The sequence below is a fragment of the Vanellus vanellus genome, assembly GCF_965231255.1.
Source record: "Vanellus vanellus genome assembly, chromosome: 1".
Lineage (NCBI taxonomy): Eukaryota > Metazoa > Chordata > Aves > Charadriiformes > Charadriidae > Vanellus > Vanellus vanellus.
Window position 1 is genome coordinate 195,954,430 of NC_138905.1, and position 13,925 is coordinate 195,968,354.

The window sequence follows — 13,925 nt, forward strand, 5'->3', positions numbered from 1 at the left end:
GCATATAAGAGAGGATTTCTGAAAATAATTGTTCCTAATGATAATGTGAATGTTTTGACGAAAAGTTCATTGAAATGAAAAACAATCACTGAATTCTTTGCATATTTTATTTTTCTTTTTGATTTCCAACTCACACACATCTGGCATATTTTACATCTTTGCAATAAAACATGGTTACAATAGCTTAAGGAATTTATATATCCAAAATATTTCACCATGATCTCAAGATGAAATGAACTTGTCTTCCAGATGTTCAATAGTCTCCCAATTCTAAGCTACAAACTCAAGATATTGCTTACAGACGGGTGATGAATAACTTAATCATTACACTGATCCCCATGATTTCAGAATCTTATAAATACAAACAACAATGAAGAAGGAAATTCAGTGCTAAACTTACTAATACAAGGTGGATAACAAATAAGTAATCACATCAATAAATAATGATATGTTTCTGGTGCAAAGTGCCAATACAAAGAATCCATTATCTTTTTAAATAAATGACTGCAAGTGAGTGTAAATTCTGAGAAAATTACATTCCTGTTACATGCCTCATAGCCCTACCGACACAATATGTACATCTATGACAATACAGTCACCAAATATACAAAGAAGAAACATGAATTAAAGTGTATATACCCCTGGGTGTGTAATTTGATCAGTACAATGTGCAGAAAATTATTCCGATAGTTATCATTACAGTATTGTAAAACATGAAGTGCCTTAGTCTGAGTGGCTTCAGGTGAGATTTTCAGAAGAACCGAAAAGAATAATCTCAGTCACCTTTACAATGAAGCTAAGGCTGTCAAATAAACCAAGCTGCTCAGAGGAAAAATAAGGGAAAAAATCTTGCCCATGATTGCTATGCCAAATGTTAGTAATCCAGAAGTATAGCACTTTGCCTGTATTGGGAGTCATTAAGCACTACAAAGCATTAAACTGAACTTCCCTCTTTGCTCCCTTTCTGTCTAGTCTTTGAATTTAAAAGGGAGGGATTTCATTTCTGTTGTATAAAGTATAAATATGGCAAATGATGGCTTTTTATCCAAACGCTTCATGAGCAGAACTCCACTTAAGAGGGGTAAAGTTTAGATTCAAAAAGTGAAAAACATGTGTTGGTGGAAATGTCAAAATTACTGTTTGCGCCCCAGTTCAACCCTTTAACACAAGCTGTACCCTTAGGCAGATCTCCAGTTTTATTTGTGTGAATGCACCTGTTCCTTCAAGACATTAGGTTTAAAGTACATGCAAGTTGTAACTCCACAATAAAATTAAGAAACAGTTTTGTTCTTTATACAAGGTTTTACTTTTACAAAAGTATCCCTTTAAAGTTAAGATGTGCATCTGATGTACAAAGTATCAAACGTATTTTTTTTATCTCAGCTTGAAAAGAGGCTGGAGATGGGATGCATGTTAGGTTCAAAGCCTAAACATTGAAATAACTGGACACAAGGTTCCCCAGAATTTTCAAAAGTCTCTTGTGGCGCATCCTACTACCTTTTCTCAATAAACAAAGATATATGAAATAATTACCAAAACATCTCCTAATTCATATAATTTACATGATACAAGCTTGCTTTTCAGCAGCTGGTGTTTAGTTGTGAAAAAACACACAAAGTAAAATGGTTGCTGACTACAATGTACAGCTATTGCTGGGTGTAATGGAATGTACAACGGAGGTCAATGCAGACGTGGTTTTCCACCAGAGACTACACCTTTCATTGCAGCACTTGTGCTCTCAGCTTTACCTGGGCTTTCAGTTCTTCGTTCCGCTTCAGTATCTGTTCTGATGTTCATAATGCCACCGGTTAAAATCTATATTAAAAGCTACGATGCTGCCAGAAGCCATGCCAGTAATCAGAGTTCTGAAAAAGATAGAAAAGATGGTCCTGCTAATCCTCTTTTACCTTCTCAAGAAATGGTTTACCATAAACGCTGAAAAAGATAAAAGAACGAGGCACTTTTTGCCACTCTGTCTGAAATTAAGCTCATGGGCAGGATTCAGTTTGTGATGGAGATGATACACTTAGCTGTTGACATATGAGCCAAATTTCCATGTTCCCATTATGGTCAAGAGAGGTCCAGAGGTCCATTCAGTCACCTTCACATAGGTACAAGCATCATGCCATTTGACACGCTCTCACATATCCTTCCTTCCCTCCAGCTGCCTCTCCAGAACGGTGTGGGTCTTCACTAGGTCCTTTGTCATATGTGCCACCCCAGGTACGTACCTCAGACATCCAAGGTATCTCAAACAGAACTAACTGGCTATGGGTAGGCAACCAAATTAGGTAGGCAAGTGAATTAGGCCCTAATTAGTACCCTCAATACAGCCTGACACTCTACAGGTCATTGGACATGTACTTTGGGCTGAGCTTAATTGTCCTCTAGACGCCACAAGTTGTAGCAAGTAAATCGCCACAGTTATTACAGGAGCTTATTCCTGTAGCTCACATGACGACACCTATGCCAAAACATCTTCATTCAGGTGTTTAGAACCCAGCTGCCTAATTCTGGGCACCTCGTGCCACTGGAGATGCCCCAGGATGGCTGACACCTCTGTGCTGGATGGCAGTTGGGACACAGGACCTGTGGAGCGCTCTGCACTTGGGGCTGCAGCTGGGATCAGCTGGACCTCTTGGGGCCTCCCAGGCAGAATGAGATGCCTCTGCAAAGACAACTGAACTGATCCTTTAATCGTAAGCTGATCACACCTTGGTACTCCTAAAAATTGAAATGCAGCCCCTATTTACGTTGTTCTGGTGGCAATAGTTGAGGTGATTTTCCAGTTATCGCATATCCTCTAATTCTGGTAGCTGAGTTTTAAAATTGGATTAGATATCTATCACCGCTTCTATCAAACCATACAAAAGCCGTTCTCTGCTTAATTATGTGACTAAAGCTAAGCAGGTACTTAAAGCACTTTGCACAGCTGGAGCTTCCCAGCCTGGTATTACAATAAGGGATGGAGAAAATAGGCTAGCTGAAATTTTCTGCCGTGTAGATAAATCTCTTTGAACAGAGCACACTACTGTATGCACACGCTGGCAAAGCTCCAGAAGCAAATAGGCCTCTTCCAGTAAGTTAGTTTCAACTAGACTAAGTTTCAGCCAAAAAACTTGTTTCAAGTCACCTACTCATACATGAGTAAATTCGGTATGTATTTTGTTTATAGGTGGTTTTGTTGCTTTGCAAAATGGGTACATGGCATAGGCTGAAAAGCGTAAGAAAAATAAACGGAAATGAATGCTGTATGATTTGTCTAATAACCTATGTGTTCTTTGCATGGCATGAGTTTATCTATTAATAAGAAATATAGGACTGAGGCATGATGCAAAGAGCATCTCCACTCATAACTCCGCATAAATGCAACATATAGGCTTACATTATAATCACATCACAATAGAAGACTGACGGACTAGGTTCATGTATCTTCACAGCGTGCATTTTAGTGCCACAGCAGTGACTGCAAAAATCTAGGCTTGGACACTGCATCTCTATTGCTCAAGAAGGCCAAAGGAAAGGAGTACGCTCACTCCTGGTGGATAGATCCACTGACAATATCATGCATTATAGTCTAGATGCAAGCCCAAGAAGTTCTCAAGCTCTACAAGCTGAAAATCAGAAATGTACCACAAACTTTTGTAATTGGTTTTAAGGCATTGGTTAATAGGCTCTACTGCACACTGATCCAGTCTGACTATTCCTATGGTCTTAAGTTAACGTAATTCTACTCATATTTTGCTAGCTGACTCGGGCTTACTGACTTCAATGACACAAGACCTCACCTCAAGGTTAACCGCTTGTGCTATGAGACTCAAGCATCAGAAAAAATGCTGAGTCAGATAAACCAACAAGATAACAGCTGGGGTACTGGTTTTGTACCATCTCCTGTTAATGACTGCATACCATAAATTCATACCTTAAAGTTCATGGAGACCTATTCACCCAGAGGGACCTGGATAGGCCCAAGAAGTGGGCCTGTGTGAACCTCATGAGGTTCAAAAAGGATCGGGGCAAGCCCCAGTATCAATACAGGCTGCGGGATGAAGGGATTGAGAGCAGCCCTGCAGAGAAGGACTCATGGGTACTGGTGGATGAAAAGCTGGACATGAGCCAACAGTGTGCGCTCGCAGCCCAGAAAGCCAACCGTTTCCCGAGCTGCATTGAAAGAAGCAGGGGCAGCAGGTCGAGGGAGGTGATTCTGCCCCTATACTCTGCTCTGGTGAGACCCCACCTGGAGTACTGCATCCAGCCCTGGAGCCCTCAGCATAAGAAAGGCATGGACCTGTTGGAGCGCTTCCACAGGACGTTTACAAAAATGATCAGAGGGATGGAACACCTCTCCTGTGAGGACAGGCTGAGAGGGTTGAGGTTGTTCAGCCTGGAGAAGAGAAAGCTCCGGGGAGACCTTATTGTGGCCTTTGAATACTTAAAGGGGGCTTAAAAGAAAGATGGGGACAAACATTTTTAGCAGGTCCTGTTGCAATAGGACAAAGGGTAATGGCTTTAAACTAAAAGAGGGTAGATTTAGACTAGATATAAGGAAGAAATTTTTTATGATGAGGGTGGTGAAACACTGGCACAGGTTGCCCAGAGAGGTGGTAGATGCCCCATCCCTGGAAACGTTCAAGGTCAGGTTGGACGGGGCTCTGAGCAACCTGATCGAGTTGAAGATGTTCCTGCTCATTGCAGGGGGGTTGGACAAGATGACCTTTAAAGGTTCCTTCCAAGCCACACTATTCTAGGATTCTAGGTATACCTTGTGCAATTTTACCATTTACATACAAATATTAACGACAAACTCACCTCTGATCATGAGACAGATCCATAGCTCTTATTCCAGCATCACAGCCAGGGTAAATATACAGCTGCTTGAAGTCACAGGCCTGCCATACTTCCACTACACCATTGTCTCCCCCTGTCACCAGGTTCTGCCCATCGCTGCTCAGGAGGATGGCCTTCAGGAGAAAAAGGCAAAACCCAAGCCCACAGTTAGCTTTTATGGAAACAGGTCAATATTACAAAAATTTATAATTTTTTTTCAAACTACAAGCACTTCTTTTGCTCTGCCCACTTTAAATTTGAAGAAAAAGGCTCCCATTCCTCTTTCTCCCTGATCAAAAAATAAACCAACAAATTTGGATGTCCAGTTTTTTAATAAAACAATTGTGTGGTTTTAAACATGATATGTAACCAAAAAGCTCTTTAACTGAAGCTGCCAAGACCTGAGTTCAGCACATAACATTTCGATGTTTGTCCTACAATACTCGGTGCCATCACTAACACCTACAGCAGAGCAGTGATCTGCATTCCTAATGCTGCTTCAAGCGCTAGAGACAGAGCAGAGCCCTGAAGGCACGAATTCATGTCTTGGCTAATAAATGAAGAATGGACTCTTTTCAGAGCATTTTGTTTTAAAGACGTACTTCCCACTGAAATTTAATTCCAAACAAAAATTCCAGGAATCGTGTGGAATCGTAAACAATTTGTCCTTATTTATTCTGGAAAAACTCAAGTGCATTTTTGCATTTGGAGATGGAGACAAGAGGATCTGTGTTTGAATATGACTTAACCAGGAGGCGGTGATTTCCTTTAAACCACACAGCAAATAAATTCAATTTATTTTAATAAATAAAGGCGAGACACGACAAATGTTTGTTTGCATTTAGATTTACCCTGGTTGAATCATTGATCTCCATCTGAGCTAAGAGTTTGCCATTAATGCTGAAATTGCTGAACCGTCCTCGTTCATAGTAGATGATGCAGTGACCTTCACTAGATACTGAAATTAAGCGAGGATACAAGCAGTTTTCTGTTCCTTCCAGGGCTCTCAGCAAATCTCCAGTAATTGTGTGTACCAGACAAGGACCTTCTGTATATGAAAACATAATATATCATATGTTTGCTGCTTATACAAACTATATACACTGTGCACAAAGGCAATGCATAACACACATTTATATCACGTTAGTCCTGCATAGATATAAGAAGATGCAATGTTTGCTTAAAGAATTTAAAATACACAACAGAAAAGGAAATGCCAGAGCTCTCACATTAAGAAAATAGACCCAGCATGCCTAAAAGTGGTAGTTTATTATTTACTTAAGCTGGTAGGAGTTTTCATTGATCTGATGTCTTCTAAAATATTTTTTCCTCTTCCCAAGCCTTCGGAAGCCTCAGTCTTACTGCTTTCCTCCAACAACATGAACTCTCTTTCGCCTGCCCATTCACATTAAACAGATGGGGCCCTATCAGTGACTAGTAGGAGTAACTCCCAGAGGGCATATAATCGTATCACTGCATATTTTTCCTATAGACAATGGCAGTTCCTGTACGTCCTCTCCCCCAATGAATATGTTATACGCATAGATTTCAGTCCTGAATTGTTTTAGCAATGGGAGTCATCTGACAGCCAACAGAGTTACTATGGTATCTGGACTACAAGAGCTTTTAGGAGACCACACTGTAACTGCATTTACTCCAGAGAGATTTTAATATGAGGTTTTAATGTCTTTTTATTACTGCTGATGAAAGAAAAAAACAGCTATGAAATCTTCAATGTAGATTTTAAGATGCAAAACCAGGCTATTTCCATTTCAAGATCTCTGAGAAAAGCTCTTTTAAAAGTGTGATCTGCATTCCTACTAAGAAAAAGAGTCTCTTCTCTCATAAATGTAATGAGTCATGGTAAATACTAAATGTTTTCTTTTATGAATCACAGGACACTCCTGGGCAGCACAGTAATCTCTTCCTTATACAACTGGCTCATGACTCTGAAAGTAAATTCATACTGGCAGACTCGGCCACCTCACGTTAAGCCCTTCTAACTTCTCTGAAATCCACACAGCAGCTGGTTTCGCCCAGGTAGAATGAATCACAGCATCACTGCATTTGTCTGTGAGGCCTCTGGTGCAGGTTTTTATCCGTGTTTGCACAAAGCCTTACGCCAAGAGACCTCAAGCCTGACTGGCTCCATGGGATACGACTGCAATGGAATTAATTTATTTTCTCAAACAGTTGAGCTTCAGCTTTGGAAATAACTGAAGTGCCAGAATGTTATAAGAACTGATGCTTCCGCCTTTAGAATAATTACCATGTTAGACTTTTCAAAAGAAAAGTGTAATACCTTCATAGCCGAGTGGTCATGGACACGAAAAGGCACAGAGAAAATCTGATTTAGGACGCTACTGTAAAAGACATACAGACTGACCGCTCTTTTTTGGGCTTTTTGGATAAGAACGTGCAAACATCGACCTGACGCACAGGATTTTTCTCAGAGGAGTCCTGTACGGGCTGTCTCCCTGCCTCAGCAGGTTCTCGAGCGCTGCGCGTGTTACGGCAGTGCCACAGCCAGCTCCGGAGGGACAGCCTCCCCACGAGGGAGCTCAGGCAGGACGGCAGATCAACTCAGCGCTGCCGTGAAATGCAATCTAAGAACCTGGAGAGGGAGTGGGAAGGGCAGAAATTGAAGAAGTAGCTCGAAAACAGGCATCTGCTGGAAACCAGCAATAGAAAAGGGATTTTCTCTCTGCACTTATATATGGACGAGAGTTTGAAGAGGAAGAACAAGAGAAGAGTAACTCAGGGGAAAGACTGGACCTCCATTTCTCTTGATCAATTACAAACACATTCTGGATTTGATTTAAAAGTCTTTGGTCCTCCAGCAGCCTTTACCTCTAAAAACATGTAAATTACCGAAGCATCATATACTTAATGAAGCAGAAGATAACGGAGTACAGATTCCAGTTATTTTTATAAGAGAAAATTTGCAAAAAAGATAGTTGGAAAGGGTACACTTTGACAGCAGTAAGAGTGTATAAAGCTGCCTTAAAAGATAAGAAATAGCAGTGCTGCAAGAAAAAAACTTTAGGTTCAGCATCGGTGTACATTTTTTTCATAAATGTCCTGGCTTTGCCTATGACTGTTATGTAGTATGTCATTACGTGAGGTAATGACCCATTAGGATTTCCTGTTAAAAGTGCCTTTACTCAAAAGTTTCACATAGCTTTGAAAATAAATGTTGAGCTCCCAGGCAGTATAAAAGACTATAACCCGGGAGCTCAGCTGTGAGCAAAAGCGGGCAGAAAAAGCATCACATCCTTCTTACCCTCAGAAGAAGCGAACTTTTAAAAAAGGAGTACAAGGATATCCATGGGGATGAATAAAACAGGCATCGTGGTAGACAGAAAAAGCAAGTAGCTGGATGTGGATGTAGGCGTGGAATGGAAATGAGATAGGAGGATATATAAAGAAGAAGAACCTTAAGGAAGGACAAGGGTAATGTAAAGAAAGGAAATAAGAAGGAGAAGAGATAATGTAGCACAAAAGAAAGGAAGAGAGAAGGGGGAGAAGGGGGAGGCTAATAGGAAAGGAAAAGAGAAAAAGGCATGCAGTTTGCCAAGTTAAGAAGCTGAACAAGAGAGGGCAGTGGGGTAAGAAAGGTGGACACGGAATAAAGGGGAAAAGGAGAAGGTGGGCAGAAAAAGTAAAATGGAACAAACGAAGGAGAAAAAGAATAAGGAAAGATGAAACAAACACTCACTGAGGCATGTGCTCTATTTGCATTGTTTACCAGTTATACAGGAGACTGCTGCAGGTTTGGAAAGGTATTTTGAACGTTTGTATTAGCAATTGTTGGATACTCTGGATTCCATAGATTACAGGGCAAAAGTGCAAACAGATGGCTCAAAAAGTTTAATAGAAGAGAGGTAACAACAAACCTGCAAACTCCTCATTATTTGGAATCCACTACAAAAAAAGTCCTACTGGATGAAATGCTGTCCACAGATCCCAAACCAAGCGAACCGACCCTGCTTCCCCTGCTGAGGGGGCTGAGCTTAGTCCTACAAACTGCCTTTCAGTTAAGATCAGGGTGAACTTGGAGCTGGCCCTCCCCTAAACACAGGTCTCCATCAACAGGTTTCTTCAAAATCAGTAAAAGTCATTCTGAATTATTGTATACATTTTTATCAACTGCTCTTCCAGATCTGGCCGGAATAGTAGCACAGCTGGATGTTTGGAAGGAACCATCGACTTAATTTTTGTCTAAACCTCCTAAGTCCAGATAGTGAGTAATAACCTTCAGAGTAAGCTGCTGCAGATTCCTCCAGAACTGCAACACATCTTAGTAGAGGAGACTTTGGATAATTAAAGTATATGTGGCTTGAGGGAAGACTGAGACATACCACTTAAAAAGGCTCTAAAAATGCTAAGACTTAAATCATAAAAACTTTTCTGACCTTTAGCACCACTGATAACGAGTCCCAGCTCTGCACAGACCGATACGCAGACTACTTCGTGGTCATGACCAGTTAGAACAGCGCGAGGAGCAGGATAATCACCTGTTAAAAAAAAAAAATACAAAAAGAAAAAGAAAAAAAGGAAACAACAGAGGAATGCCAAACCAGCCCTGTTTTATCAACAAAAGAATTTTGCTGTAATTGGCCTTAAATCAGTAAGCATCCGAGAGGTGCAGTGGGCTTAAATATCTCATACTTTGGTTTCTGGGCAAAATGCATTCAGATATCATAAAGTTTCATTAAGCACAGCTTCCCAATGCATTCATTAATAAATACATTAACAAAAAGTAAACTTCTTTGGTTTAGAAATTATGGACGGTGTGTTGCTTACAATAAACATGATAAAGATACATCACTGTTTTATGACCTAAAAATACTGAAAATGTATATTTCAGACAGAGAACTCGAAGTGTGCTGGTATTAAAAGCAGCTGTAATGTAAAGGCCTGCTATTGAACATATACGTCGCAACTTCTGCTAGCATGAGTTGAGGATGTTCATATATTAATGATCATAAATTGTTTCACAAAATTGGGGGTAGGAAAAGAAGAGGAGAAACAGCACTGTACTAGAAGGATAATTCTGTTGCATAGACATTGATTCAGGGACACGTTGAATGCTTACAGATTAAAATTGTACCTAAAAATGCTTATGGGTATACATCATTTTATATCTATCACTTTGGATACCTATGGCATTTTCATTAGATTTAATTTATTAAAGAGTAGGATAGAGTACACCTTAAATATTTATTTTTTATTTTCAGGAGTGAAAGGTATTTTATTTTGGGTTCAAACAAGCGGGCATTTATGGAGTGTTTATATGACAAATAGCAATATTTCTGTTGTTTCTAATAATAACAGATGCTGACATCTTAACAGTGAAACACCTCTGTGCAGTAAGGAATTGCTCAGTATTTGATATTGCTTTGCCAGTCAAAGAAAGTTAATCGGTGATAAAAAATTAGCAACTTGCTAGATAGCACAGATTTCATCTGGTTATATTTACTTTGTACAAATGAAATACAGAAAATATAGAAATATAGAAAATTGGGAAATTCCACTCTCCCAGTGTAGTTCAAATACTTAAAAAGGATAAAAGAAATTACCTAGGGAACTACAGATGAATTACTGTAACATTAATCCTATGCAAAATAACAAAATGGTTAATCCCCAGTTCTGTCAATAAAGAATTAGAAGCAAAAATCTCATTAATGCCAATCACCATGCTGTACTGGAACGGGAGTCTTGTCAAGCAAGCTTCTTATCTGTTTTTGACAGGATGACAGGTACAGTTGATAAAGATGGCTATGTTAAAACGGACTCCATGTATTTTTTTCAAGATATTTGTCTTAGTAATATAGTGTTTTGATTTAAACCTGTTTTATATGGAACTGTGGACAACATGGATGGCACAGAAGCTGGTTCAATGACAGATCTTCTGTCCATAGAAAGGTATCTACTGTGAGCTACATATTAGGATCTTGGAAATTAGGGTGTTCAGTTTGGAGCTGGGAACTGATTCTTGATCAAATACTAACCAGTAATGTTATCTATAGGAGAATAAAAAATCATTGTTGGGAAGATAAGGTTGGGTATAAAACTGATACAAAGATTCATGGGCAACTGTATAATGAAGAGAGAAAGTCATTATTATAACATTCTCTGCATTGACTAGTTAAATAAAAAAAGGTAGCAAAATGTGTTTTATTTATTTTATTTATTTTGAATGCAGCCAGGTGGAAAGTTGATGCTCCTGGACCAGCACAAGCTCTGCTCACTGGAGAGAAGACTCTGTTCTGGGAGGCAGTGAGACAAAGAAGGATTTATGGACCCAGAAAGAAAGACTCCCTCAACATTTACATTCAATGCAACCCTGTAGAATGGCAAATAGGAGTCGAGAACTATCTTGCCGCTGTAGACCAGAAAGATCAAAGTCTTGTACCCACATTTACAGAAAAGAGGTTAAAGGAGGGTCACACAACTGATATAGAGAAGAAGACAGGAGGCTGCACAGTGTTTAAAGTGTTTTCTCTCTTCGTTGCACAGGAGGCAAAGCAGTGACTTGACCACCGTAGCTGGGACTCACAGGCATAAAAGATGTCCTGTAGCCCAGAAATTTATCTTGCAGCTAATGGCACAGCGGGGTCCAATGGGTGAATGGCTGCACACATTTCAATCCTGCAATGAAATGCAGTTTCCTAACTGGAAAAACAGTTAAACACTAAAAATAAAAATTAAAAAGGGAAAAACCTGAGTAGCTAAGCAATATTACATGGGTTTCTGAAAGATATGCATTAAGAATGGAGGCTTGGAAAGATTTTTGTGAGTCAATGAATTTAGTCTTTTTTATTGCAGACACTCACATCATATAAACCTGTTAATAAATTAATGAAATGGCTACCTGGGTATGTGGCTTGGAAGGATATTCCAGACCTTTCCTACTCTAAAGGAGAGAAATATTCTGATTTTCAGTCTGAGTTTATTCCTGTCTACCTTGTATCTCTTTGTTCTTATGTCAGCACTGTCCTTCAGCTTCAGGTCCTCTCCCTCTGTTGTCTTTCCCCATTCGTGTACTTACAGAATAAATCAGCCCTCTCAGTCTTTCCTTTTGACTCTGTTAAACAAACCAAACTCTTATAAACTCCTTTGAAGTGACGAGCTTGCCAATTTTGGTCATTGTAGCACCACATTTCTGTGCCACTCTAGCTCCAAGTTCTTTCTTAAAATTTGGGTAGCCAGAACTGTATATAACAATAGTTCTTGAAAATTTAGCATGAATGTACAATATTTTCTGCCAAACCCTAACGTCTCCTGTCATCAAAATTTTAATAATAATTCCATGTATTTTACTGTCTTTGTGAACCAGCTGAGAACTACCAACCATGGATTTACGGACTTCAGTCTTGGACCCAATAGTAGAGGGTGGGCAATCTACTTGGTTTTATCATTGCATTGTACAAACACATTAACACTTTCCTATCTCTAATGAAAACAACTACCCCAACAAATCTTATTTTTCCAATCATTAATCTAGCCTGCATGAAAAGAATCATTCTGGTCTAGAAACTGAAGATCTAAACTGAAAACTGGGCTTTACTGCTAGGGAAGGATGGATGTTGGAAGAAACAGAGAAAGACTGGAATTTTTATAATTTCCACATCATTGTTGTTGTTGAGAACTCCTTTAGAGGAGAATTCCTTTAGAATCTCCTTTAGAGGTTTTCTTTTCTCCAAATGCATAACAGAAAAGTGATAAAAAACCTGCAAGTCAACTAAATTCAGAATTTTCCACTTTTTTTTTTTTTTCTGTATGTCCTCCTGGAAAAAAGAGGAATTATGCTCAAGCGTCATCTTGGCTTAAGCTCTGATTGCAGAGCTGTACACAGTAGTGTTATCAGACTGCAAGAATGAATGACTAAAATTATTAGATGGTTAGAAATTTGTTAAGGGAAATGCAATTTTCCAAAGGACATTTTCCTCAGTGTTTCCTAGGAAAACACTGTAATATCATGAAACTGTAAAATGTCAGAATATGAAAAATGAGCATATTTAATTGCTTAGAAGAATTGCTTAGAAGAAAATGCTTACAAGAAAAAACTGCCCTGAAACATAGATCTTTGAGTCCTGTTTTTCAGTTAATACAAATTAATAACGGAATATCATTATTAGGAGTCACAGTCCAACAGCAATTGAAAATGGGATTTTTCCCCTTAGGGCTCAAAGAAAAAATTATTCAGTGATACTTGCTGCAGAAAAAGCTGTAGCATGGGGAAGAGAACCTCAGCCATATTACATTTTATTGCTAAGGACAGAAGTTGTGAACTCCAGGAATCATTCAAAATCTGGCAAAATATTCTGTCACTGTCACATCACCACTGATGATAGATGCAGCCAGAGGTCAAAGGCTGCAGCTCTGAGGGAATTGCAGGTGAAAATATCCTACCTATGAACTGAGATACCATCACTGTAAACCCCCCTGTAATTTCCCCAAAGGAGCACCTTTGAACTGAATTACTAGAGGGCAGAAGGAAAAAAAAAAAACTGCTTTGTATTTCCAAACAAGTAAGTTTCTCTACAAAGTCTAAAATAAAGTACATCTTTTCTTCTCTTTGAAAAATATAACGCTTCATACTTGTTATAAGGTTCTTCTGGAATAAATGGTGTTCTCTCATGGTAAGGAAAAAAAAGATGAAGAAAAGAAAGAAAACAGACAGTGTTACTATTTCTCTGATATTGTCCTTTTCCAGGAATTATGTGCAGATTGCTATGGGGACACATCTAGGAGTCTTCCGTATAAAGAAGCATGAGAGCAGAAGGCAAATTCCAGCTTCCATTTCACCTCTGACTTTGACGGAAGCAAGTACAAGGCTATAGCTGAATTATTTGTTGAAAATAATTTACTTTACTATTTTCTTTACTATTAGCACTTTTGAGGTGATACTTGTCAGAAAAAAAAAATCTTATAAAATACTATGGCTTTCACGGAAGGGAAAATGTAATAGCCTTCTTGAATTTTTACTGTCAGAAAAAAAAAATATCTTGGAGTTTGATGAAAAGATAGGGCTATGACCAATATATAGGAATATTTCAAAATAGGAAATAAGCAATAACAGTGTCCACAAC

General features: G+C 39.0%; 1 protein-coding gene across 4 annotated transcripts in view; it reads right to left on the reverse strand.

The window, feature by feature from the left end:
* Positions 1-1,644: 1,644 nt before the first annotated feature.
* The window catches only part of NBEA (neurobeachin), a gene marked incomplete at its 5' end in the record, with an annotated part of 525,299 nt that continues 513,018 nt past the window's right edge, over positions 1,645-13,925 (reverse strand). For all 4 annotated transcript variants that reach the window (XM_082492157.1, XM_082492158.1, XM_082492156.1 and 1 more), the window contains 4 exons: positions 1,645-1,865; positions 4,810-4,961; positions 5,679-5,875; positions 9,243-9,344. In XM_082492157.1, the coding sequence (XP_082348283.1) occupies positions 1,775-1,865; positions 4,810-4,961; positions 5,679-5,875; positions 9,243-9,344 (542 nt within the window). In that variant the 3' untranslated portion in view covers positions 1,645-1,774. The remainder of the gene's footprint in view (positions 1,866-4,809; positions 4,962-5,678; positions 5,876-9,242; positions 9,345-13,925) is intronic.